Source organism: Zea mays, chromosome 1 (assembly GCF_902167145.1).
Source record: "Zea mays cultivar B73 chromosome 1, Zm-B73-REFERENCE-NAM-5.0, whole genome shotgun sequence".
NCBI classification, from domain to species: Eukaryota; Viridiplantae; Streptophyta; class Magnoliopsida; order Poales; family Poaceae; genus Zea; species Zea mays.
The window spans coordinates 253,501,951-253,526,074 of record NC_050096.1 but is presented as its reverse complement, the minus strand read 5'-3'; the positions used below and the strand labels follow the sequence as shown (position 1 = coordinate 253,526,074).

Below are 24,124 nucleotides of genomic sequence, written 5' to 3'. Positions count from 1 at the left end.
AGCATTGTGTGCCTCCCCTTTTATAGCTCAAGGGGGGCACGTGCAAGGGTGCTGAGCCCCGACATGCGGGCCTAAGGACATAACGGATGTAATACTTGGAGCAACTAATGCTGGTTGCCAGTGCAATCTCTTTGCGCTTTGATATCCGCGGTCTGCGTAGCATTGGCGCGCCGCGGAAGCTTCCCTGGCGACGTACGAGTGATGATGAGCACAACGTATGCCGCAGCACGGGCGTACTGCCTGCCACCGGAATGGACAGGCACGCCTCCTGCAGGATGGTCTGGTCACCGCCCGTCAGCAGAGTGGACAGGGCTCATTTAATGCTGAGGCGGCACATCACTTGTCAGTGGAGTAGACAGGACGCATTTAATGCTGAGGCGACACATCGCCTGCCAGTTTGACAGGCGGCGCGCCTCATCCGCAATAAATGCGGAGGACACGCGGCCCAGAGGCCTTACGTCAGGCTCTGCCCGTTGGCTTACGTCACGGGCGGTCGGCCACGCGGCAGCATCGGGACTCCGCCTGAGCGGGGAGCGGAAGTGTACGCGATATGGTCCGGACACGTGTCAGCTCCGGACCCCCGCCTGGCCTTGGTCAAGGCCTGGGTATTCTTTGCCCTAGAATCTCGGGACCTTGCTGTGAGTGGCCCGGACCCTGCACAGGGGGTCCAGGACCCGTCCCAGGGGTCCGGGCACGCCCGTGGAGGTTCTGGACCTTGCCCGGAGGTCCGGTCCGTACGTACAGGGGTCCGACACTTTCCCATGGGGTCCGGACTGTCTGCCGATATCCTGGAATATATTGTCTTATCTGGCCACGTGGCGGCCCTAGATCTGTCCATGTTGTGGGGTTGGCTGTTGTTCACCACGCGACTAGAGATAGCCGAGCGGGCACCATGTCTTCATACTGTAGTAAGGGGTACCCCTGATTCAGGGTACCGACAGTGGCCCCCGGGCCCGCATCAGGGGAGGAAACGAGCCTGCAGGTGGGGCCAAAGCTTGATTGGCGATTGGCACGCTGCTTCTCTGCGCTTGCTGACATAATTACTGCCAGTTCGCCTTCGGTCACGCCAACTGTCACGCATGTCCCCGCGGCTGACTGACACGTGGCCTTCGCACTTTATGGTTTTGCTGGGCCACGTGCGGGGTGCCTCGATAAGACGCGGTACTGGCGCGAGCGGTGGTTCGACTTCTCTGCACCCAGGAACCGGTGCCCAGAGAGGATGACTCGTGGGCCCGGGCCCCCGTGTCAGAGACTGGGTTGTTGGTTTCGGCGAAGGTGAAGAGACGTACTACCACGGGCGGCGGCCTGCCCCTCCGCGGCGATTCGCCTTCTTCGCACTCGGAGGCCGACACTCAAGGAGTATGACTCATGGGCCCAGGCCCCCGTGTCAGAGGCTGGCCCGCTACTTTCAGCGGAGATGAAGAGGCGCGGTGGTTCGCTCCTCGCGTGGCGGTTCGCCTTCTTCGCACACGGAGACCGATTCCGAAGGAGGATGACTCGTGGGCCCGGGCCCCCGTGTCAGAGGCTGGCCCGCTGCTTTCGGCGGAGATGAAGAGGCGCGGCGGTTCGCTCCTCGCGTGGCGGTTAGCCTTCTTCGCACACGGAGACCGACGCCCAAGGAGGATGACTCGTGGGCCCGGGCCCCTGTGCCAGAGGCTGGGTCACCTTGGCGCTCGTCGGGCGAGATCTTCTGCGGCGTCTCGGGGCGTCAGTGGGGGAATATTTCTTTAAAAAGGGATTCTCCCGAGCGTGGTAGCCATTCTCATCACTCGCAACGCCCTTTCGCCCTCGAGTTCTCCGCGCTCTTCTGCCGCTGTAGCCGCCATGGCCTTGCTAGACCCTCCCGAGTGCTTCCAGTCCGAGGTGGCACTCGACTTGGTGCGCAACCTGCTCGGATGGGGTGCGCCGGCGTTCGCCGGAAGGATCCGTGTCGGCGCTTCTCCTCATGACGATCTCGCCGCCGGGGAGTTTGTGCTCTTCGTCTCCAACCTCTCCTGCGGGTTGGTGCTGCCGATCTCGTCTTTCTTCGTGCTGCTGCTGGAGGAGCTTGGCCTCCAACCTCAGCACTTTACGCCCTGCTTCATCCTTCAGGCGGCCATCATCGCCTACCACTGCAAGATGTCCGTGGGGGCGACGCTTCTTCCTCCAGCATTCGGAGGAATGGGTGTTGCGCAGCGACCTTCCGGAGGCGGAAGGCTAGCTGAGCTGCGGCTCCATCTTTCGCGTGAGCTTCACCAGCATCCCATGGTACACCACCATGAACTGGTCTAGCTCCAACTCCATGAGGTGGGAAGCGAGCTGAGCTGCGGCTCCATCTCTTTGGCTTTGATGGCATCGGTGCCGCCTCCAACGGTGACCGCTGGCCCATCTCTTTCAAGGATGTTCATCAGCCTCAAGGAGATGGCGGTCGCGCACTTCCATCGCGACCCTACTGATGTCGAGTAGGTCATACCTGTAGACATAAGGCTAGGGCCCCGCTTGAAGGCGGATGTAATCACTTTGTTTTTGTAAGGTACTTTTGAGTACTACTTATCGAGCAGTATTAGCACTTATCTGCATACTATTTGTCCCTGTTGTGTGTGGCGTTGCCGACTCCTCCCTGGTACTTGGCCCCCCTGGGATGTAGGCTCAACATGTCGAGGCTGGATACCAGCATACCTAAAAGAGTTGGCAACGGCTCCCAGGAGGCAGCCTCGACTAGGACCTGGACTTGAGCACAGCTTCGGCTAGGGAGCGTTAGTTGCACATCATAGGACCCACCGCTTGATACTAGCCATCCTTTGATATAGGCACGGGACCTACAGGATTTAGTATGGGAAGCCAAGTTGTGTGTCCGTACCCCCTGGACCGCGGTTCTAGATACTAGGACACCCGTCGCAGAGTGGTGGAGTGTGCAGGCTTACGGTATGGGACCATGCTAAGCGGCTACACGGCTCCGGACCACCCCAGGAGACAAGCGTCCATTCTCTAGAACCGGACCCTAGGTTACCGGACCCACAGGACTATAGCTCCAAATACTAGGGTACCCGTCACAGAGTGGTGGATTGCGTAGGCCTAGGGTACGGAACCGGGCTAAGCGGCTACGCAGCTCTGGACCACTCCATGGAACGAGCTCCCGTTCTCCAGAGCCGGCCCCCAGGCTGCCAGACCCTCCTGCTTTCGCAGAGGGGTCCTAAACTGCAAGCCTGACTACTCAATTCGGATGTCATCATGTCAGCAGGGATGGGAACCGTATGGGTGGGTTAGATAAAAAATGACAATATCTGGAATCTGTGGCAGAATAAAACCATCACAGGGGCACATCTGAGGGGGGTATTTTTTTCCTTATAACTTGACATGCATGAGTGCAGACCAACAGGCCGGGCTTATGAGGGCGGACCTCACCGGGCTGGCGTACACGTATGCACAACCTAGTTACAAGAAGGAATCATAACCCCTCGGACTTGCTTCTGTGGGTAGGACTTACAGGAATGCTCTATGTTCCAGGGATTGGGAAGAGGCACTCCCTCAGTTGTGGCGAGGCGGGCACTCCCGGGTCGGCATGCTTCCGTCACCTTGAAGGGTCCTTCCCAACTGGGGGAGAGTTTGTGGAGCCCTTCTCGGTTCAGTACTCGTCGTAGGACTAGGTCCCGGACCCCGGGGTCCCTTACCATGCACGATCCGCTGGCGGTGGCGCCTAAGTGCTTGGTTGTATCGTGCATTTTAGGTTGCCGCTTGCCATCTGTGTTCATTGGTCAAGTCCACGTCCTTACACCGCGACTATTCCTGCATAGACTCGTTAAAATACTAGACCCGTGAGGAGCCCATAAAGGTTTCTGGGGGAAGGCAGACTTCAGCCCCATAGACTAGGAAGGACGGGGTCTCCCCGGTGGCCCGACTAGTTGTCATCGCCAGGGTCGGAGTCTCCGGTGAAAACATCCTTCAGGACCTCCTCGGGTGACTGATACCAGAGGTCCGGTTCTCCCACAGCTACCTTGCCGCTGTTGACCCTTTCCTCGCCAGGCCGACGGCGAGGAGGGGAGCCATCCTTGGAGGTCTGCTCGCACCGTTCGCTGACGCGCTTCGCGAGTTCGATGATCTCGCGACACTCCGTGGCACTATGGCGACAGTTGGGGTGTACAGGGCATGAGCCGCTGTTACCCCTCTGCGGCCGTGGGCGCTTGTTGTGCTCGTTTCGGCCCCCAATCGCAGCTGCGACGATCGGAGCGGCAGACGGTGGCCTCTCGGAGCTGTGGTTCTTCTTCTTCTTCTTTTTGTCGTCCTGAGCGACAGCACCTGAAAGGGAAATAGGCTTACACCTTTTGCTATATAAATTTTGGTGGTTGAATTGCCCAACACAAATTAATTGGACTAACTAGTTTGCTCTAGATTATGAGTTCTACAGGTGCCAAAGGTTCAACACAAATCAATAAAAGTCCAAGGAAGGGTTCAAATAAAAGAGCAAAAGACAACCCAAAGGCAGCTTGTATGAACTTGTGAGCCTGAGCTGGGTCTAAGTGTATCTGAGTCTTAGTGAGCATTGCGTGCCTCCCCTTTTATAGCTCAAGGGGGCACGTACATGGGTGCTGAGCCCCGACATGCGGGCCCAACAATGATTTCAAGTTGTCCGACTAATCGCGATTAGTCGCGATTAGTCGGGCTGGTCGGCTATTTGGGCTCAATTAGCTGGACGACTCGACTAGATAGGCTGGTCGTCCTGGTCGTCCGACTAATCGCCGATTAGGGCGACTAATCGCCCGATTACTGTTTCCTGGTCGTCCTGGCTAGGTTTTGTTATTGGGCCATTTTCAGCCATCTACAGTATACTTTAGACTACCCTCTCCTCTCGTCTCCTCTGTAATACCTAGCCGCCAAACAGTGCACTGCGTCTCCTACTCTCCTCTCTTGCTAGCTCGACTGTTCCAGCCCTTATTCACACTTGGTCGCTGGTGGCTGCCCCTACAGACCTACAGCTCACCGGCGGCTACATCATCAGCGGCTACACCACCCTGCCCTTCCCCTGCTCGCCTGCTGCAGTCTCCACCTGCGGCAACTGTCTTAAGGTTCACTAGCTGCAGTCTCCACCCTGTCCCTTCCCAAGCTCCAGCAGACCTGCACCATTGAGGAGATGAGCTCGTTATCTCAAGGTTCCTCCTGCTCTCCCCCCATCTCCCCCTTCTCTGCAGTTCTGCCAAATTAGTGGATGGTTGTTGGCTGCCCTAATCCTAAGGCTGTGCTAAGTAGTGACTTTCTAATTTATATAATGTAGTTGTATACATGTACATTTATATATATAGCTATATAAGTATAACTACTAAACTAGGACGACCAGGGAACGACTAGGACCGACTAGGAGTCGACTAATCGCCCTAGTCGTCGCCTAATCGCGACTAGTCGTCTGGTCGGTCCCAGGGATCGACCAGGCGACCAGGCGACTTGAAATCATTGGGGCCCAGGGACATAACAGATGTAATACTTGGAACAACTAATGCTGGTTGCCAGTGCAATCTCCTTGCGCTCTGATATCCGCGGTCTACGTAGCATTGGCGTGCCGCGGAAGCTTCCCTGGGGACGTATGAGTGATGATGAGCACAACGTATGCCGCAGCACAGGCGTACTGTCTGCCACCGGAATGGACAGGCACGCCTCCTGCAGGATGGCCTGGTCGCCGCCCGTCAGCAGAGTGGACATGGCTCATTTAATGCTGAGGCGGCACATCGCTTGTCAGTGGAGTAGACATGACGCATTTAATGCTGGCAGGCGGCGCGACTCATCCGCAATAAATGCAGAGGACGCGCGGCCCAGAGGCCTTAATTCAGGCTCCACCCGTTGGCTTACGTCACGGGCGGTCGGCCACGCGGCAGATCGGGACTCCGCCTGAGCGGGGAGCGGAAGCCTACGCGGTATGGTCCAGACACGTGTCAGCTCCGGACCCCTGCCTAGCCTTGGTCAAGGCCTGGGTATTCTTTGCCCCGGAATCCCGGACCTTGCTGTGAGTGGCCCGGACCCTGCACAGGGGGCCCGGGCACGCCCGTGGAGGTTCTGGACCTTGCCCGGAGGTCCGGTCCGTACGTATAGGGGTCCGACACTTTCCCATGGGGGTCCGGACCCTCTGCCGATATGCTGGAATATATCGTCTTATCCGGCCACGTGGCGGCCCTGGATCTGTCCACGTGGTGGGGTCGTCTGTTGTTCACCACGCGACTAGAGATAGCCGCGCGGGCACCGTGTCTTCATACTCTAGTAAGGGGTACCCCTGATTTAGGATACCGACATGCTTCTTTCTCAATTATTGACTGAGGCTAAAAATATGGAAGGACTGAGCATTCATGGAATGACTGAGTTTCACTTTCTTTCTTGTAATGACTGTTTTTTGTACAATGACTGACTCACTAAATGACTTCTATCTCAATTATTCTCATAAATGACTAAGACTAAAAAGATGGAATGATTGAGTATTCAGAGAATGACCGAGTTCGATAAATTCCTTCCTCGTAATGCATATTTTTTGTAGAGTGACTGACTCACTTACCGTTACCGTTATCCTAATAATCCCTATGAAATACTGAAGTTAAAAGATAGAATGACTGACCCTAATAAAACTTGAGATACATATGTCAAGTGAGATCAGTTTTAAAGTTTTTATCGCGACAAGCACAATAGTAAAATCAGTTTTCAATTTTTTCGGGGGAAAGAGTCACTCGATGGTGCACGTGCGCATGCATACGCGTGGTTCGGCATGAGGGGATGCTATGTGCACATGCAATGAAAATTTATGTGAATGCAATGAAAACTTTTATGAGCTGTCATAATTTTTGGATTTGTATAAAAATAAAAACCACGTGCATGTGCCTAGTGGTTGCCATATTGTTCAGAAGTGCCAAATAAATAGGACTACATGCATGCGTCTGGTGGGGATGCGCCTGAATGCATGTTCGTGGTGTAGGGATGACATACAATCTCATACATATTTTTATGTCACTTTGTATGTATATCTATGCCAAATCAAGAGGTTTGCAAACAACTTTCAGGTTGGATTGATAATTTATGCTCATAACTTCAGAGCGTGTGTGGAGCCACATACGTGTGATTGGTTTCTGCATTTGTTTGATCTGTGTCATGGGATACATGATTTTTTTATTTTTTTTCTTGTTTGGTTGACTGGGTTGTTGACATGGCGTGCATTAGCTCATGCAAAAGGTGGCCTTGAACCAAGCTACGGCCATACCCACTAGGGTAGTTGCGCTGCGCATGCAGGCTCTGCGCGTACGGGCCAAGTTGGCCTGACTCTCCAAATACAGAAACCAAACATGTGGATACTGCACCAGGCCACCTGCTCCTGTGTCCCGCCATCTCAGTTCTCCGGCCGAGGCGGCCAAGCCCGAGCATCGCCCCATAGGCCGCAACAAGAGAGGTTAAATTTTTTAATAAACTCTATTTTTTATCTTTACAATTTTAATTATGTAAATCTAAAGTTCATTAGTAATGAAATGATTTTGAGATTGTGTTCTATCAATTTACTTGTAAAATACAGTGATTGGACATTTTAATTATGTAAATCTGACGTTCATTAGTATATTTTGTTCTTGATGTTTGGGCTATTTCATATTAATTTGCATTATAATGTATGCATAATAGACTTAAATGTTAAAACTATAGTTTCATATGCTATTTTTATCTTTATATTCATATTCGTATATTAAATTATTATGGATTATAGTAAATTATTTCTAAAAATTTTCTTATGGCATATCTCATGAAAATATCCTAGCTATGCCATTGTACACCGTGTATTATAATTAGTATCAATATATATCATAAACTGGTTCTAACGAGCCTAGCGGTTTGGCCGTTGGAGAGATCATATATCTATAGAGGAAATAAAGCATTTAAGTCAGATTTTTTTATTTTCATGCATACAAATCCATTTCCTTCCACGCACATCCTTGTTATCCTAAATTTGTACGCATGCAATAGAAAACAAATTTTTATGCAGCCTATCACATTGCATAAATACCTAGACTGTGTATCATAATTAGTATCAGTATATACCATAAATTGATTATAACGAGGCTAGCTGCATGGCTGTTGGAGAGATCCTATATTTATAGAGAAAATAAAACATTCAAATCAAACCAGTGGCATGCAGTGGAAACGAAAATGTCATTCAAAATTAACGCACATGCAATAGAAACTCTCACGATCTACCATAATTATGGGATCTACCATAAAAATAGGATCTGCATGGATACGTCTGCGCGTGTGAATGTGGTCTAGTGGCTGGACGAGGTTTCATTTGTTAGAACAAATGTTAGATAATTTTTCGTTTTTGTGTGTGGACCTGATAAGTCAAGAAGTATGCTCTTAAGTTTCTACCCATCTGAACATGGCCGCCTCGGCTCCCGCCCTGGCCGCCTCGGCTCCCGCCCGGGTCGCCTCGTCCCCCTCCCCTCGCGCCTCGTCTTCCACCCTCCCCTCCTTCGCCGGCGCCGTCCCCTGCCCTCCCCACAGCCTCTCGTTGACGTCCACCCCGGGCTCGGCGACCACCTTCCCGGCCGCTGCTTCCTTCCCGGCGGCCTTCTCACCTTCTCCCTGCGCGCCTCCCCCTTTTTCTTCGTCGTCCGCTGCTGTTGTGCCGTCTCTCCCGGCCGGGCGATCCAAGGCACAGCGATGGGCGGACTCCGGCCCTCTCTCACCGGCTTGTGGGCTTGGTGGGACGTCCGCTGCAAAGACCTTCTGTGCAGCTCTGCTCTCCCAGCCGGCGGTTCGTGTTCGGCCGGCAGCTCGTGCTAGGCCGGCGACCTCTTCTCGCGTCTCTTCGGCGTGGTCCGTCCCGATCGTGAGGTTGAAGGACTGCCCTGGTGACCGTCGTCTGCAAGGGATCTCGCCGCCTTCAGACGCAGAGGGCTGGATTCAAGTGGAGACTAGGTGGTCCCGTCGTCGTCGTCGTCTGGCTGAGCGCCCCCGCCTTCCCCTTCCCCGTCGACCGGTCCCGCAGGATCTCCGGGGGAGGTGTTTCAACTGCTTGGCGACGTCCCATCGTGCGGCTGCATGCCGACGTCCGTCCTGCTGCTTGCGTTGCCGACGGCCGGGCCACCGTGCTGCTGATTGTCCTGGCGCCGATCGTGGGCACGACGTGACCAAGGTTCCGTCTGGCGGTCCAGTCCTGCTTCCACTCGTCGCCCGCCGTCCTGTGTGGGAGCGCTTAGGCAGTCAACCAGTGGAGGTTTCAGTTCCGTTCTCTAAGCGGAGGCTGGTTTGGCGGAGGGTCTCCCCTCCCATGGATCATGGAAGGCAAGCTGCTGCTGAGGACGGGCCTGGTCAGTCGATGATTCACTCCAGGAAGGGTCGACATCGTACCAGGGGGAGAAGGCCCCGTTCTAGGAGCGCTGCTAACTTGCCACCAGTGGATGATGACAGCTCCGTTCGGCTACCCTCTCATCAGTCGGCTGTGGTGAAGACTGCAGGCTTGGCGGCACGGCCGGTTTGCGTCCTTGAGCGTGCAAGGGATTTAACTTTGGTGGAGAACAATCTTCGGCGTTGTGCTCTGTTCGCCGTGGTCATTGGTTCACGGCCGCCGGTGACTGCTGAGCTTTTGGCGGCAGAAATTACAGCGGAGTATGAGCTTGATCCTGCAAGTTTTTCAGTCCACCGTTCGGCGCCTGAAGATTTCGTTATTATCTTGCAAAATGAGCAAGCAGCATTGCGTATATTCAACAACGGAGCTGTTCTCAACTCACCTTCTGGGTCTTTCAAGTTCATCAAGTGGTCAAGGCTTGCACACGCTGAAGCGGTTTCCCTGCCTTCCTTCGTGTCTGTGAGCTTCGAGGGAGTCCCGTTGCATGCATGGAGTGTGGAAACTGCTAGAAGTTTGTTGCGAGCGCACTGCACGGCATTGGAGCTTCATCCCGACACTGCTGCTCGTCTGAACTTATCCTCCTTCAGGGTTCTTGGTTGGTGCCGGCATCCAGAGCTCATTCCGGTTGCTGTTGATCTATTGATTCCGGAGCCGGTTCAGAGTTTTGAAGTGGAGGCCACTGTGAAGAATCTTCTGGCTTATCAGGTGACGGCCTCGGTGTCTCTGATCTCTCCGCCGGCGGGCGAGGTTTCCCCTCCCCCGTCGCCGCCGGCGTCTGATGATGATCGAGACACTAGGTCTCGTCGACGTCGCCTGCAGCAAGCTCCTCCGGCAGGGCAGGGAGGCCCTGCCGAAGCGTTGGCCGTTCGGCGCCCCGTGCATGAGAGACTAGGTCCGCTGCCAGTCTGTCCCCGCCACGTGGCTATTTCACAGGAAGTGCTGGAACAGGAGGTTTCAAAGGAGACATCTTTTTCTGGTTCTTCTAATTTAGAGGAGCTTGTCCCTGCTGTCAAGGAATTAAATATTGAGGCTTTGATTGAGGCGTCTGAAGATAATGTGGACGGTTTCGGCAGGAGTCATGAGCAGGCCTGCATGGTGGAGGCTGGGGCGTCGGGGCTGTCCGGTGGTTGCCCAGTTCACTCCCCCCTGCCAGTTCCATCTTCCCCCTCTTCACCCTTGAGGGCTCCGGCAGTTTGTTGCTCTTTGGGTGGTTGTGAGAAGGAGCAGGCAATTCAGGGGTCACCCCTGGGATCTCCGTCTCGGGCCACTCTCGACATGGGAGGGCAGATGTCAGCCTTGGTGGATGCGCGAACGTCGAGTCGCCTATCTCGGAGAGGCCCCATCATTACTTACTTTCGACAGAGGAGGAAGAAGGATAGCCAACCCAGTCAGTTGCTTGGCGCGTCCCCGTCCCCTCCCCCCCCCCTTCGGGTGCAAAAGATTTTATCGATAAGCTGACCAGACCAGCTGGTGGGATTCTGAGGGCGCCAGTCAGAAGGCCGCGACAGGGCAAGGCTTCAGTCACTGAGGTGATCCCCCGACGCAGTAGAAGGGTCGCTGGTGCAGGTGTGGAGAGGCTGCCTACTCCTCCACCGGCCACACAGGGCAAGAAACGTATTTTGAAGGAACTTGGTATTGTGAAGGCTGATGAGGCTGTGACTATTAGGCCAGAAGACCTTGATGAGTATGCCAGAGTTTTCAGCAAAGGGCTTTCTGAGGTACAGGTCACGGCCATGGCAGCGTTATTCGGCTGGTCTAGGCCTTTGGAGGTGCTGCAGGGCGGACCAATCTGCTGATTTGTTGGGTCCCTCCCTGGTAGTCGTTTCTCTTTTCATCTCTTATGGATCCTTCAAAATTTCTTATTTGGAACGTGCGAGGTCTTAATGGGTCTGCTAGACAGGATGCTGTTCGTACTTTGGTGGATTCTGCTCGAGTTGATGTGGTTTGTCTTCAAGAGACTAAAATGGTGGATATTTCTCGGTTCCTTGTATTGCGGATGCTTGGTCCTGCTTTTGACAATTTTGTTTTCCTACCATCTGTTGGTGCTAGTGGTGGCATCTTGGTGGCTTGGAAAAATAGCATTGGTATTTGTGCTAGTAGCAGGGTGGACGGTCATAGCGTCTCTGTGAACTTTCATTCAAGCACCAGCCCTCCTTGGTGGCTTACATGTGTGTACGGTCCGCAAGGGAATCAAGAGAAGATTCAATTTCTACAATCTCTTAGAGAAATTAGGGCTCTTTGTACTGGGCCATGGCTTGTGCTGGGGGATTTTAATCTGATCTTAAGGGAGGAAGAGAAGAATAATAATAACTTAGACCGTGCCATGATGGGCAGGTTCAGGAGATGGGCAAATGATTTGGCCCTTAATGAAATTCCGTTGGTTGGCCGGAAATATACATGGTCGAATGGTCACTCTAATCCTACCCTGGTCAAATTGGATAGGGTTTTCTGCACAACAGATTGGGAGGAACAATTCCCAGATTCTCTTCTCCAGAGTTCAGCCACGGATGACTCCGACCATTGCCCTTTGCTGCTTGGGTTTCATGATTTCAGCAGAGGAAAAGGGAGATTTCATTTCCAAGCATTTTGGCCTAAGATGGAGGGATTTATTGATGTGGTAGCCCATTCTTGGGCGTCTGTTCCTGCAGGGTCGTGCCCTCTACTTACCTTCGCTAAGAAGTTAAAGGCAACAGCTAGGTGTTTGCAGGGCTGGAACGACAAAAAAGTTGGGAAGATTAAGCTGCAGTTGGAGATGGCTAGGGAGCTCCTTCATCAATTAGAGGTTGCGCAGGACAACCGCTCTTTATCTCCTGCTGAATTGTGGCTCCGGAACATGCTCAAGAAGCACTCCCTTGCCCTGTCTTCTATTTCTCGTACCGTGGCAAGGTTGAAATCGCGGATTGGGTGGCTCAAAGATGGGGATGCCAATACATCTCTCTTTCATGCACAAACAAGGTTCAGGAAGAAAAAGAATTTCATTGCAGCAATACACTCAGAGGATGGGCAAATCTGGACTGCCCATGAAGGAAAGGCAGCAGCCTTCTTTAATTTTTATCAAGGGTTACTTGGAACTGCAGAAGTAAGGGATGTTACAGTTGATCTGGATGCTCTTGGGATGCCATCCTTTGACCTCGTTGCCCTGGATGCGCCTGTCTCGGTGGAGGAGGTCTGGGATACAATTAAGGCCCTCCCTTCGGACAAATCCCCGGGTCCTGATGGGTTCACTGGTAGATTTTACAAGTGTTGTTGGTCGGTCATCATGGCTGATTTTATGGCAGCCATTCGCTGCATTTGGGCCAGAAATTTCAGAAACTTGGGTTCGCTGAATTCAGCATTCATCACTCTTCTGCCCAAGGTGGAGGGGGCCAATAGTGTGAGAGACTTCCGCCCAATAAGTCTGGTTCATAGTTTCGCGAAAGTGGTAACTAAATTGTTGGCTAACAGATTAGCAGACCGGCTGCAACGTATGGTTTCCCCCAATCAAACCGCTTTTATAAAAAAACGGTTTATTCTTGACAACTTCATGCTAGTCCAGCAGACGACCAGATTCTTACATTGTCAGAAGCAGGCTCGTATCCTTCTCAAACTTGACATTTCAAAGGCTTTTGACTCGGTATCGTGGGCCTTTCTTCTCGAGGTCTTGAAAAAACTGGGTTTTGGACAGCTCTGGTGTGATATTATATGCGGGCTGTTAGCTTCATCTTCTACCAAAATTTTATTAAATGGTCTGCCAGGGGATTGTATTGGGCATCAACGTGGACTGAGGCAGGGTGATCCTCTATCGCCTATGTTGTTTATTCTTGTAATGGATGTCTTGAATCTGCTTGTGCAGCGAGCCTCTGAGGAAGGGTTTCTTCAGCCTCTTTCTTCTAGGAGTATGCAGCACCGTTTCTCGTTGTATGCGGATGATGCAGTGTTATTTCTATGTCCTACTACCCCAGATATCAGTATGGTTATGGATATTCTTCAGTTATTTGGTTCAGCTTCAGGTCTAAGGACTAATGTCCAGAAGAGCAGTGTGTTTCCAATCTGTTGTGGGGAAGAAGAGGTGAATTGTTTACAGGACTTGCTGCCATGCAATATTTCAGTTTTTCCCTGTAAGTACCTCGGTTTGCCTCTGTCTCCCAAGAAACTCACAAGGGACCAGGTTCAGGCTATTGTTGATAGAGTGGCCAGCCTTTTGCCAGGATGGAAAGCTGAACTTATGACCAGGGCTGGTAGAGCTATTCATGTGCAGTTTGTCATGACGTCTAAGATGATTTATGCAGCTCTGGCACTTGACCTTCCTGTTTGGGCCATCAAAGCAATCGATAAGCTGAGGAAGGGTTTCCTCTGGAGGGGTAGGAAAGAGTTCTGTGGTGGTCACTGCCTCTTGGCTTGGCCTAAGGTTACCCGTCCCAAGGAGTTGGGTGGTCTGGGGATTAGTGAGTTAAAGAACCTCTGTTGGGCTTTGAGAGCTCGCTGGCCGTGGCTGCAGAAAACAGACCCCAGTAGGCCTTGGGCAGACTTCCCCATTCATGTTTGTAAGGTGGTTAAAAATCTGATTGCTGCAGCCATTATTACTAAGCTCGGTGATGGAGCTAATACCCTTTTCTGGAAGGATAGATGGTTGGAGGGGAGATGTATTAAGGACATAGCTCCTGCTTTGTTTGAGTTGGTGCCTTTGCGTCTTGCCAATGGTCGATTGGTCAAAGATGCTCTCCCTAATTTCCTTTGGCACTCCGATGTGCAAGGGGCAATCTCAGTCAGAGTCATCGCTGAATTCCTGGAACTTTGTGAAGTACTTGATGCTGTTGTGCTCCAGCCTGGAATAAGGGATCGTCATTTATGGAAATTCAGCGCTTCAGGTGATTATTCTTCTAGTTCTGCTTATAATGCTCTATTCCTTGGTTCAGTTCAGTTCGAACCAGCAGAGCGGGTGTGGAAATCTTGGGCTCCTGGGAAGTGCAAGTTCTTTATTTGGCTTGTGGAACATAATAGGTGCTGGACTGCTGACAGGCTCAGAAAAAGAGGGCTAGACCGACCAGAACAGTGCCCCTTGTGCGACCAAGAGGCTGAAACCATAAATCATTTGCTGGTCAAGTGTGTTTTTGCTAAGCAGTTCTGGTTTGATTTTCTTAATTCAGTGGGGCTGCGGGATCTGTATCCAGTTCATGAGGAATCCTTTGAGTCGTGGTGGAAGTCTAGCAGCTCCCGGGCATCGGATCTTGTGAGAGATGGTTTCAATTCTTTAGTGATTCTAGGTGCTTGGACCATTTGGAAGCATAGGAATAGGTGTGTTTTTGATGGTTGTAATCCCAACTTGGTCATGGCCATTAGGATGGCTAGGGAAGAGGCGGTGCTCTGGTCCATGACTGGTGCCAAGGCCTTGTCCTTCCTCCAAGTCGATGAGTTGCTGGTTTAATACAGCGGTGTGGGTCGTGTTTCTTCCATGTTTTAGTCGGTGATCCGTAGTTAGTCTCTAGTGGTGTGTGTGTTGTATTGGGGTTTCTCCCCCCCCCCCTTTTTTCTTTTCTTCTATTAATACAAAGATGCGCAGCTCTCCTGCGTATTCCAGAAAAAAAAAAGTTTCTACCCATCTAACTACTGAATGTCTCTGCTTTCACTACTGTGCAGTATGCTAACAAATAGTCAAATACAGGTTTAGGAAATTATAAGTTTGTAGTTTATTGTAGAATTCACAAGATCTTTTTGAACGAATCCAGTGTCAACTGCTGGTACATGGCTGGGTAGTAATCATCCATCATTCAGGACTCCATACACAAATGATGAAAGCGGGTCCTGAATTGGTGAAATCGCGCCAGGCACCATCGACTGTTACAAAAAATGCCCTCTTAGTGGTAAGCTAACTGCAATCAACTTGCTATGTTATGTCATGAGGTTTGGAACTACATAAGCGTTTATTAATGTTTTAGGCACCAAGAATGGGTCTTCAATTGAGTATGTGTCTCTTGCACATTTTGATTTGAAACACACATAGGGAGAAGCCAACTGGAACTGCCATACCAGTTGGAAGAAGGCTTTTAGTGTTTGTGGTAAGCTTACATTTGCTCTCTAGTCAGCTGGTGCGCTGAGTTGCTGATACAGAATATGGTTTCTAGATCAGTTCACATGAACCAAATAATTTGGTATATGTTTTACCACAACTCCAACAATGATTAATGACAACCTTTTTAATTTGTTTTATGCCATAGGAGCATCATGAAAATTCATCACTTGGCCATGGCAATGCAAGTGAATCTAGATGCTTTCTTGTTTGGGCTATGACAATAATGTATATGGGTGTGTGCCTTCCCAGATTTTGTTAAATGTGAGACTTCACAAAGTCCGAACATTTATGTTTAATGATTTCTCTTACAAAAAAATTCCAGCGTACCAAACATCAAGACTGTTTATCCTATTTACTCTGCATTAAGGTCATTATTTGACATAGTCGTACCTTGTTATTTTGAAAAGCATCACCTACATGCCTCCTCTGCACACTGGTACTTTAACTGTATCAAAATAAAAATATTAGTATCTCACATGACCAGGAGTTCTCAAGTACCATGAATCATAAGCAACGGAGAACCAAGATCAATATTATTTCCAACAGTTCACCTTGAAAAGAAAACATCCATACAACTCAGCATATAGTCAGATAAATCGCACGATACCATGATTTATTTCTATCTAATAGAAATGCAAGCAAACAAAAACTCTATGGGAACCAGTGAACAACTTTATGATAGAATACTAAAAGCTATCATGTTGTTATGGATACAACTAACTTGAATAGGAGGTAGAAGCAAAATGTACTCCCTTATAAATATACCAAAATTGTAGCATTATGTACACAAGAGTCCATGCTGAACAACTAATGGCATTTATTGCCCACACGAAGTTTTCAATTGAAAATACAAATTGTCACACCGCATAGCAGAGATTGAATAAAAGAAAAAAAAGAAATAGACTAATGTGCAGCTCTTGATTCATACAACCCAAAAAATAAGGCTAACGTTAACTATCATGAATAAGTGCCCTAGGTGCTGTTGCGAAGTAAGGTGGCCTTTGCACAATTTTACGTGCAGTAGTCACTATCCTTGATAGATGGAAGGTGACGGTAGAAGATAAGAAATCAAAAGATGTGCATGAACATACCACACAAAGATAATATCACACGCATAAAGATTTAAACAACATGCCATCCCCGAAAGTACTGCATAAATATGGTACATACAGTACTACTTGATATTGCCATATGAAAATCAATTATTACTTTTGTATTCTTGTAAAAGTAATTTGTTAGTATATGATGCTAAGCATCTAGCTTTCCAAACTGAGGATGCTATTCAATACTGCTTCTACACTGAAAAGCAGTATCCAACAAAGCATTTGTAAAAAACAATAAAAAATGAAATATGTGAACGCAAAAAGAACCTTTTCTACAACAATAACCCAATATGTGGAGGGAGTTGACATCAAACTCTAAATGAAACATCCTAAAATCAGTTCCACACTTTGAGCTCCTCTTCTATTTGTTGCTCTCTGCAGTTATGATTAGTTTCCTCCCAAAAGTATGGCTCTATTTGGTATGATGCAGTTGTATCTTAATATGAACCTAGAAAAAAGCAAAAAGTTCCTTCTCTAGCTAAGAATGGGATATTTAAGATCCTCAATTCAATCAAATAAACTATGGCCTTCCAATTATTTTATAGCAGCATGACCTGAGAACTAGTACATCAAGCTGCTATTTAAAATGGAGGATTCAAGGGCAGAACAAAGTCTGTATTCGAAAAAATACTTTTTCTCTTCAAAATTCTATATACACAACTAACATACAGGTTTGCATAAGGGAAGTTACTTATATAACCTGTAGAGATCTGAAATTACTCTAGATGATGGGAGGGAACGACTTGAAAGCTCCTAGCAGCTAAGAATCGCAAGGAAGGAAATAGTAAGTAATAAAACTCAACTCGTCGGAAGTGATGATCACCTTTATATGTTGCTCGAGCCACCAACGAAGGTTCCATAAAAAGAAAAAATGAAACTCATCAGAAATCTCCTTTATTTCTTTTTTCTAGATGATGAAGCAGGTGCATCAACTATTTGGCACCCTAACTTTACAGTTATAGCAAAACAGCACGGTCCAACTGAATCCCCTTTAGGATCATAATCATAAGAAAAAAATCACCTCCGACTATGAGATAAATCAGTTCAGCCTGACAAGAAGAAAAGTGAAGACCAAAAGTTTAATAAGTTTTTCTACAAAAGATATAGAATACAGACGTGTGATCCCGAGTTGGAGCAGTGCTGGCCCCTCGGGTTGGAACAGGTCTGACCGTGCCGTTCGGTTTAGAATATCTTAATAGAATACAAATAAACGGGATGCGCTCCTCGACGCCCCATAAATTACCAACTCAGCGCACATACCAGGCCAGGCCCTTCTTGTACCTTTTCTTCGCGTTCTGCGAAACCGAGCAGCACAATCGAACCTGTTGCCTGCCCCTCACAATCAAATAGGTTAGATTACAATCGCTCAAGGTCTGATCTGAGTATTAAGGATGTATACCCTAGATGGTTTTCGATTTATAGTATCCAAGTTCAGTAGTATCCTGTTTGATATGAAGATGATGGAGAAACTGTGATTTATATTGTCCATGTTCAGTAGTACTCTATCCGATTCGAAGCTGATGGATAAGCCACGATTTGAAGCATCCAAGTTCATCACTCTATTTGATCCGAATTTGATGGAGAAGTCACCGCAGGACCTGCCGTGCCGTTCAATGTTCTGTGGCTTTGCTAATCTAGAGGTACCAGACCTTGTGCGTGCTGGATCAGTCTACTCCTCATGGTGTGACGCATAGATCAGCCTATGCAACAGTGGGTCTTGCAACCCTCAGCAAACACCATGTCGTCTCTACACCTCTGAGTCTTCAGCTTGTCTGTACTGCTGTACAGACTTGCAGAGAGGAAGGTACATAATTGTTTATATTATGATATAGGGAACAGAAAGCATGTATTTGCAACGTACATAAATGTCTTACCAATATAAATCTATACACACAATTGACAAAAACAATGCAATATAACTTCATTTGTATTTACCTGAATACCTATTACATCTACTTTGGAATCATATAGAATCCTTGCAGATATCTGCAAGATGATTAACAGACTAACCTTTGCACATAATTTACGATGAAGATGTAGCTCTTCCCATAGTGACATACGCAGACGTGGGAGTCGCAGGCCACGCTGGAGGCCCGCATCTCCGCAGAGAGGCAGAATGCGTCGTGCTGTCGGCCGGCCCTCGCCAGCGAATCGACGAGCATGGTCTACGAGAACTCGGTCCTGCGGGGCGTTTCGTCGAGCACCAGCTCGAGGCGGTCGGCCTTGGCTTAGGCATTCGAGAGCGCCATAGAGACAAACACGGACCAACGTTGGAGGAGGACGCCACCACAGGAAGATGCGAGGGGTTTGGCTGAGTTTTGAGTCTGGGCTTGGGCGCGAGGGTGCGGTTTCATCGCTCCAGGCGGCAGGGAGACCGGGTCAGCGGAGGGTGCGGTGGCGGAGGGTCGCGCGGAGGTCGCGATTCGCGTCAGCGGGGGCTGCGGCTCGCGCTGATTAGGACGACGCACGAAGAGATTAGATTAGAACGGACTTTTGGAGATAGAGATAGAGTCCGACTCCGACGGTAACAGAATTCAACAAACTCCCTCCACGCCCTTATAAATTACTACCTCAAGACGCACATACCAGGTCCCATACCTTTTCTTCCCGTTCAACACAACCAAACCTGTTGTCCACCCCTTACCAGCCATCTAGCCTGTAAGTTCACCCTCCAGGATCGTTAGTTCCTAGTCGCTAGTTCCACGGGTCTAATCTGAGTATTGAGGATGTATACTGTTGGTGGTTTTCGATTTATAGTATACAAGTTCAGTAGTACCATGTTTAATATGAAGCTGATGGAGAAGCTGCGATTTATATTGTCCAAGTTCAATAGTAATCTATCTCATCCCAAGCTGATGGATAAGTCACGATTTGAAGCATCCGAGTTCAACACTCTATTTGATCCGAATACGATGGAGAAGACGGCGGAGGACCTGTCGTTCGATGTTCTGTGGCTTATCTTTGCTAATCTGGAGTTACCTGACCTTGTGCGTGCTGGATCAGTCTGTTCCATATGGCGTGACATATACACGAGCCTATGCAACAGTGGATCTTACAATCCTCAGCACACACCATGCCTTCTCTACACCTCTGAGTCTGCCGGCGCAAGGGCAGCTTGCCTGTATAGCCTTGCAGAGAAGAAGACCTACACGTTAACTCTGCCGGACCCTCCTCTCCGTAGCAGGTACATCTTTGGCTCGTCATATGGTTGGATTGTCACCGCTGATGAGAGGTCTGAGTTGCATATTGTAAACCCCATCACCGGCGACCAGATTGCCTTGCCATCTGTCACCACCATTGATCAGGTGAAGCCAATCTTTAGTGATACTGGAGTCGTTTGCGGTTATGAGCACTCAGGGTACTCTGGGGTGTGGATGGCTTCAAACATACCGTCCATATTTGACCTCGGTGAACTACGCGACTACCTCTTCCACAAGGTCTTCCTCTCTTCGGATCCATCTACAGGAGACTACTTTATGGTGCTCATCCATAACCCACACTACCAGCTTTCCTTTGCAAGGGCAGGGGATGATAAATGGACTTGGTTGCCACAAGGTGATTGCTATGAGGATTGCTTATTTAATGGTCAATTGTTGTATGCCTGCACTCAACTAGGAGAAATCCATGAATTTGATCTTGGTACCCCAGCAATCACGCACAAGATATTTTTGGGTCGTGTTAAAGATGTCTATGACGAGAGGATTTACATCGTTCAAGCTTCATGTGGTCAGCTGCTGCAAATATGGAGGTCCGACAATACTATAGAAGAAGGGGATGACGAAGAGGAATATGATCCAGATTTTGGACCTGACTTGCCTTGGCATAGTACCTCCATGATCAAAGTTCATAAAGTGGAACCAACTTCAAAAAAACTTGTTGAGATAAGTAGCCTGGGTGCGAATGTGTTGTTTCTTGGGCACAACCTATCACTTTGCCTCCGTGCGGAAGAACATCCACAGCTGAAAGCAAACCATATCTACTTCGCTGATGACGAACCATATACATATTTCAAGAATAAACGACGTGATATTGGTGTATTTGACTTGGAACGTAATTGCAGCGAGAAAATAGTATCTCCTCAGCTTTGGTCCAACTGGCCAGCCCCAGTGTGGTTAGTTCCAAATCCAAGGCGTATAGGCCTATCATTGTGCAAGTAGATATACAGAAGGTGTTTCTATGTATTTTGCTTCATACATCTTTAACTGCGTATATATTCAATAGCATGTTGCATATGCGTGCATTTGTCACGTTTTCACGAAAGTTTCATATAAACATGAAAAGATGCCATCGTTTGTTATAACTTAAAAATACCACCATTTTTCATTTATACCTAAGTAACATGAGGCGTGATAATCAAACTAGGCAAGGACGAAGGCACATCTGCCTAGAAACTGGAGTTGATCGATTACTGTGGTGCCCGAGCCTGCAGGCACGACGACACAACGATGTCGTGGTGGCCTGGCTAGTCCCCTCCGAAGTAGGAGAGGATCCAACCAGCGAATGCATAGACAAGTGCCACTGGGACGCAGGCGAAGACGAGCACCACCATGGTTATGCTTGACGTCTCCGCCCTGCACTTCAATAATAATCGATCAAACTAATACTAGTGTAGATAACAAAGTGAGCTAAATAAAAATCTCTTTTCTAAATATTTAGCAGCACATCGTCATTTCGGTAATTTTAGTATAAACGAGGAATGATAAATTTCTAGTTAGTTGTCTTCAGCCGAGAATGATCAATGACTTTGTCAACAACCCAAATCATTGAACCAGCATGACCAAAAAAGGTGTTCCTGTAAATTTCAGTCAGTTGTAATCGTACAATACAGATATGGAACAAACTAGAACAAGTCTAGACACATCCATTGTTGTACCACAAAATGATCATGTTATTTATTATTGGATCTCAATCTCAACTATGGCTACTGGTTAAAAATCATAAAATTTAAACATACTTTAGAACCTAACATCAGCATGTATTTGTTTTCCTCCTAAATTATATAAGTTGGATTATGGTGGAAGGGTAGAAGGGTAAAATATCACTTTGAGACTACGGATAAGCTAAAATAAGTTGGCATTGGGTAGCTTATTTCAGCTTATTTGTGATCCCAAAGTGATATTATACCTTCTTATACTTCCATAAAAATCTAACTTATATAATATAGGGAAACAAATAGGGCCTCAGTCACATGCAATTCATCAAAGACACATGATGAAATATTATGAAACCCTATGGCTTGGTTCAAGCCCATATATGGGAGAAATATTATGAAACATAATAACCAATTCATCAAAGTATAGTTTGATTCATGCAAAAGAGGGCAGCCACCACGCAAGAGTAAGTTGTATCAATATAAATCAATAAAACATAAGAAAAACAATGGCCATATTCTACAACCTCTATAAGACATAATAAAAACACTGAAACGTAAACAAAAATGTAATCATCTACTTCTTTGTTTTCCAAAAGTTGCAGCCATCCATGAGACTCTTGCTGCTTTCACATGCTCAAAATTTTCTAAAATTACACAATGTAAAAATGATGTGTGCTACTTATACTCAAAATCAAACTGTCATAGTATGGTCAGTTATCTGACACAGTATAGTTTGACAATAAAAGAAAGGGAGATGCAGGTTTAAATGAGTGTGTGTTCAGTAATTCATAAACTCTAGAAAAATAGACTAAGTAACAAGTACCTAGTATGCCATTTAAACAGCCCAGTTACATGATTTTAGCCACCACCAAGAAGCACAACATGAAACACACATGCTTTGGAAGCTCATTACCCAATTGCTAAAACATAACGAATAGTCACCATAAATCAATATGAACCAAAAAAGAACTTATGTATATGAAGCATTGTAGTTTATGTGAATATGATAACATATTATCAAGTGTAGTATGAAACAAAAACATATGACCTCATTAAATATCGCTGCATAAACCATTCTACAAGGGCTCAGCATCACCTTCGGTCAATCATATAAATCATGCCCTCCTTTCTTCTTTTGGTGCCCAATTTACTCATCCTATTTTGAGTGGAACTATGACTGTTGTCATATATCCAAGTGACAATCCTAGGCACAACCACAAACAAAAAGAGATGATTAAACAGTCTTCCAGACATGATCGCTCAATGGCATGCAATTCCAAAAAAGGTTGAGCATCATCGCCCTTTGTCAGCACTCCATTTCACGTATTCGGGCTAGTTTCCATGTCCCCAAGTACATTTCACTTGCAGTGGTCAGTGGATACTTTTACCCAAGTGAATAAATAGGATACATATAACTTAGGGGTGTTTGGTTTGTAGGGACTAATTTTTAGTCCCTCTATTTTATTCTATTTTAGTCCCTAAATTACCAAATATGGATACTAAAATATAATTTTAGTTTTTGTATTTGGCAATTTAGAGACTAAAATATAATAAAATGGAGGGACTAAAAAATAGTCCCTAGAAATCAAACACCCCCTTAACCTCACCCAAATGCAAAGTACAATAAAAGATCTTCAGCTTTATTTGAGAAACTTTGCAAATAGAACTGACAAGGTTGATTCAGTAATCTGGATGTTCATCTTGAGAGGGATGAGGGAGGGGAGGACGAGGATGGCTGGTAGGCTAGCTAGGGCCTAGACAGGCTCCGAGCTGGCCATGACCGCGAGCGCATCGACTTCTGCGTGTGTGAGGCGGAGGTGTTGCATCTCGATGACGAGCATAGAGTAGATCTGCCCGACTGGACCTCCACCTCAGGACCGGTAGACTGGGTAGGACGCACTCTGTCGTGCCATGGAGCTCATAGGCTCGTCTTGCGGATGCACAGTTCGTGATTAGCGTCGTCGTGATGTTCCCCGTGAGGGCTCCATCACCGGACTTGTGCCTGGTCGACGCCGGGAAGGGGAGCACCGTGGTGGTGGCCATGGGAGTGGGAAACGAAGGCGTGGACGCTGGCTGACCAACACCAGTCATGGGAATTGATGTTGGGGAGCTCCAGATCGAGGGGGAGAGAAACGGTTCCCCTTGGATAGAGGGCAAGGTAGAGGAAGGCGTTGCAGGTGATAGGGGATGGTTGTAGCGGAGGAAGGGGGAAGAGGAGGGGGAAGCGTTGAAGGGAGAGGAAGAATAGGGGAAAGGGAGAGGAAATAAGAAGAAGGTGAAGAGGAAAAAAGAGGAAGAATATGAAAAAAGAAGATAATTAGCTTCTACCCCCTCCATGGATCCTGGATCCGCCATTGGGAGAGAACATCCATTTGCAATGGCTAGGGTCTCCAGGTATGCTATGAAGTAGGCCAGTGCCAAAACCCATGTGGCTTCAAACAGCCAGCGAATGGATCAGTAAAATAACTAAAATAAATAAATAGTGCACCTTGTCATCTTTTACTAAATTGTGTAAAATCACATACACAAACAATAGGTAGAGAGACTTTACAACTCTTAACACAAATTCTAGGAGTCACAAAACTGAATATTGTTCCCATTTCTAAGCTGGTGAATAAAGAGTTTTATGACACACTCTGCCTATTCAGAAAATTAGATGCTTCCTAGGAATCTCAAAAAATAATTCTGAAACTTTGCATCAATCACTTGAGATTGTTGATGCGACTCTTAGAGTTGGGATCAAATATCTCTATTAAGACTTG

The 24,124-nt window shown here is 48.0% G+C and overlaps 2 protein-coding genes and 1 pseudogene across 4 annotated transcripts in view; 1 reads left to right on the top strand and 2 right to left on the bottom strand.

Moving 5' to 3' along the window:
• The window catches only part of LOC100194396 (uncharacterized), a 24,600-nt pseudogene extending 5,676 nt beyond the window's left edge, over positions 1-18,924 (bottom strand). Inside the window, exons 1-3 of one of the 2 annotated variants that reach the window (NR_157181.2) lie at positions 18,500-18,779; positions 17,293-17,324; positions 15,777-15,831 (exon numbers count right to left, since the gene is read on the bottom strand). The product of NR_157181.2 is annotated as an uncharacterized protein, transcript variant 2 (transcript). Of the gene's footprint in view, positions 1-15,776; positions 15,832-17,292 lie in introns of both variants that reach the window. The other variant, NR_148481.2, reaches the window with a different exon arrangement.
• Positions 17,293-24,124, top strand: LOC118476154 (uncharacterized). Its single transcript, XM_035964298.1, has one exon. The coding sequence runs from the start codon at positions 19,216-19,218 to the stop codon at positions 20,644-20,646; it is 1,431 nt and encodes a 476-aa protein (XP_035820191.1). The 5' UTR covers positions 17,293-19,215; the 3' UTR covers positions 20,647-24,124.
• On the bottom strand, positions 22,982-23,598 carry LOC100274764 (uncharacterized). The gene has a single exon (NM_001149052.1). The coding sequence runs from the start codon at positions 23,451-23,453 to the stop codon at positions 23,106-23,108; it is 348 nt and encodes a 115-aa protein (NP_001142524.1). The 5' UTR covers positions 23,454-23,598; the 3' UTR covers positions 22,982-23,105.

Excerpts from the sequence above, each read along its gene's own strand:
- LOC100274764 (NM_001149052.1), bottom strand. The coding sequence starts at position 23,453 with ATGACTGGTGTTGGTCAGCCAGCGTCCACGCCTTCGTTTCCCACTCCC.
- LOC118476154 (XM_035964298.1), top strand. The coding sequence starts at position 19,216 with ATGTATACTGTTGGTGGTTTTCGATTTATAGTATACAAGTTCAGTAGT.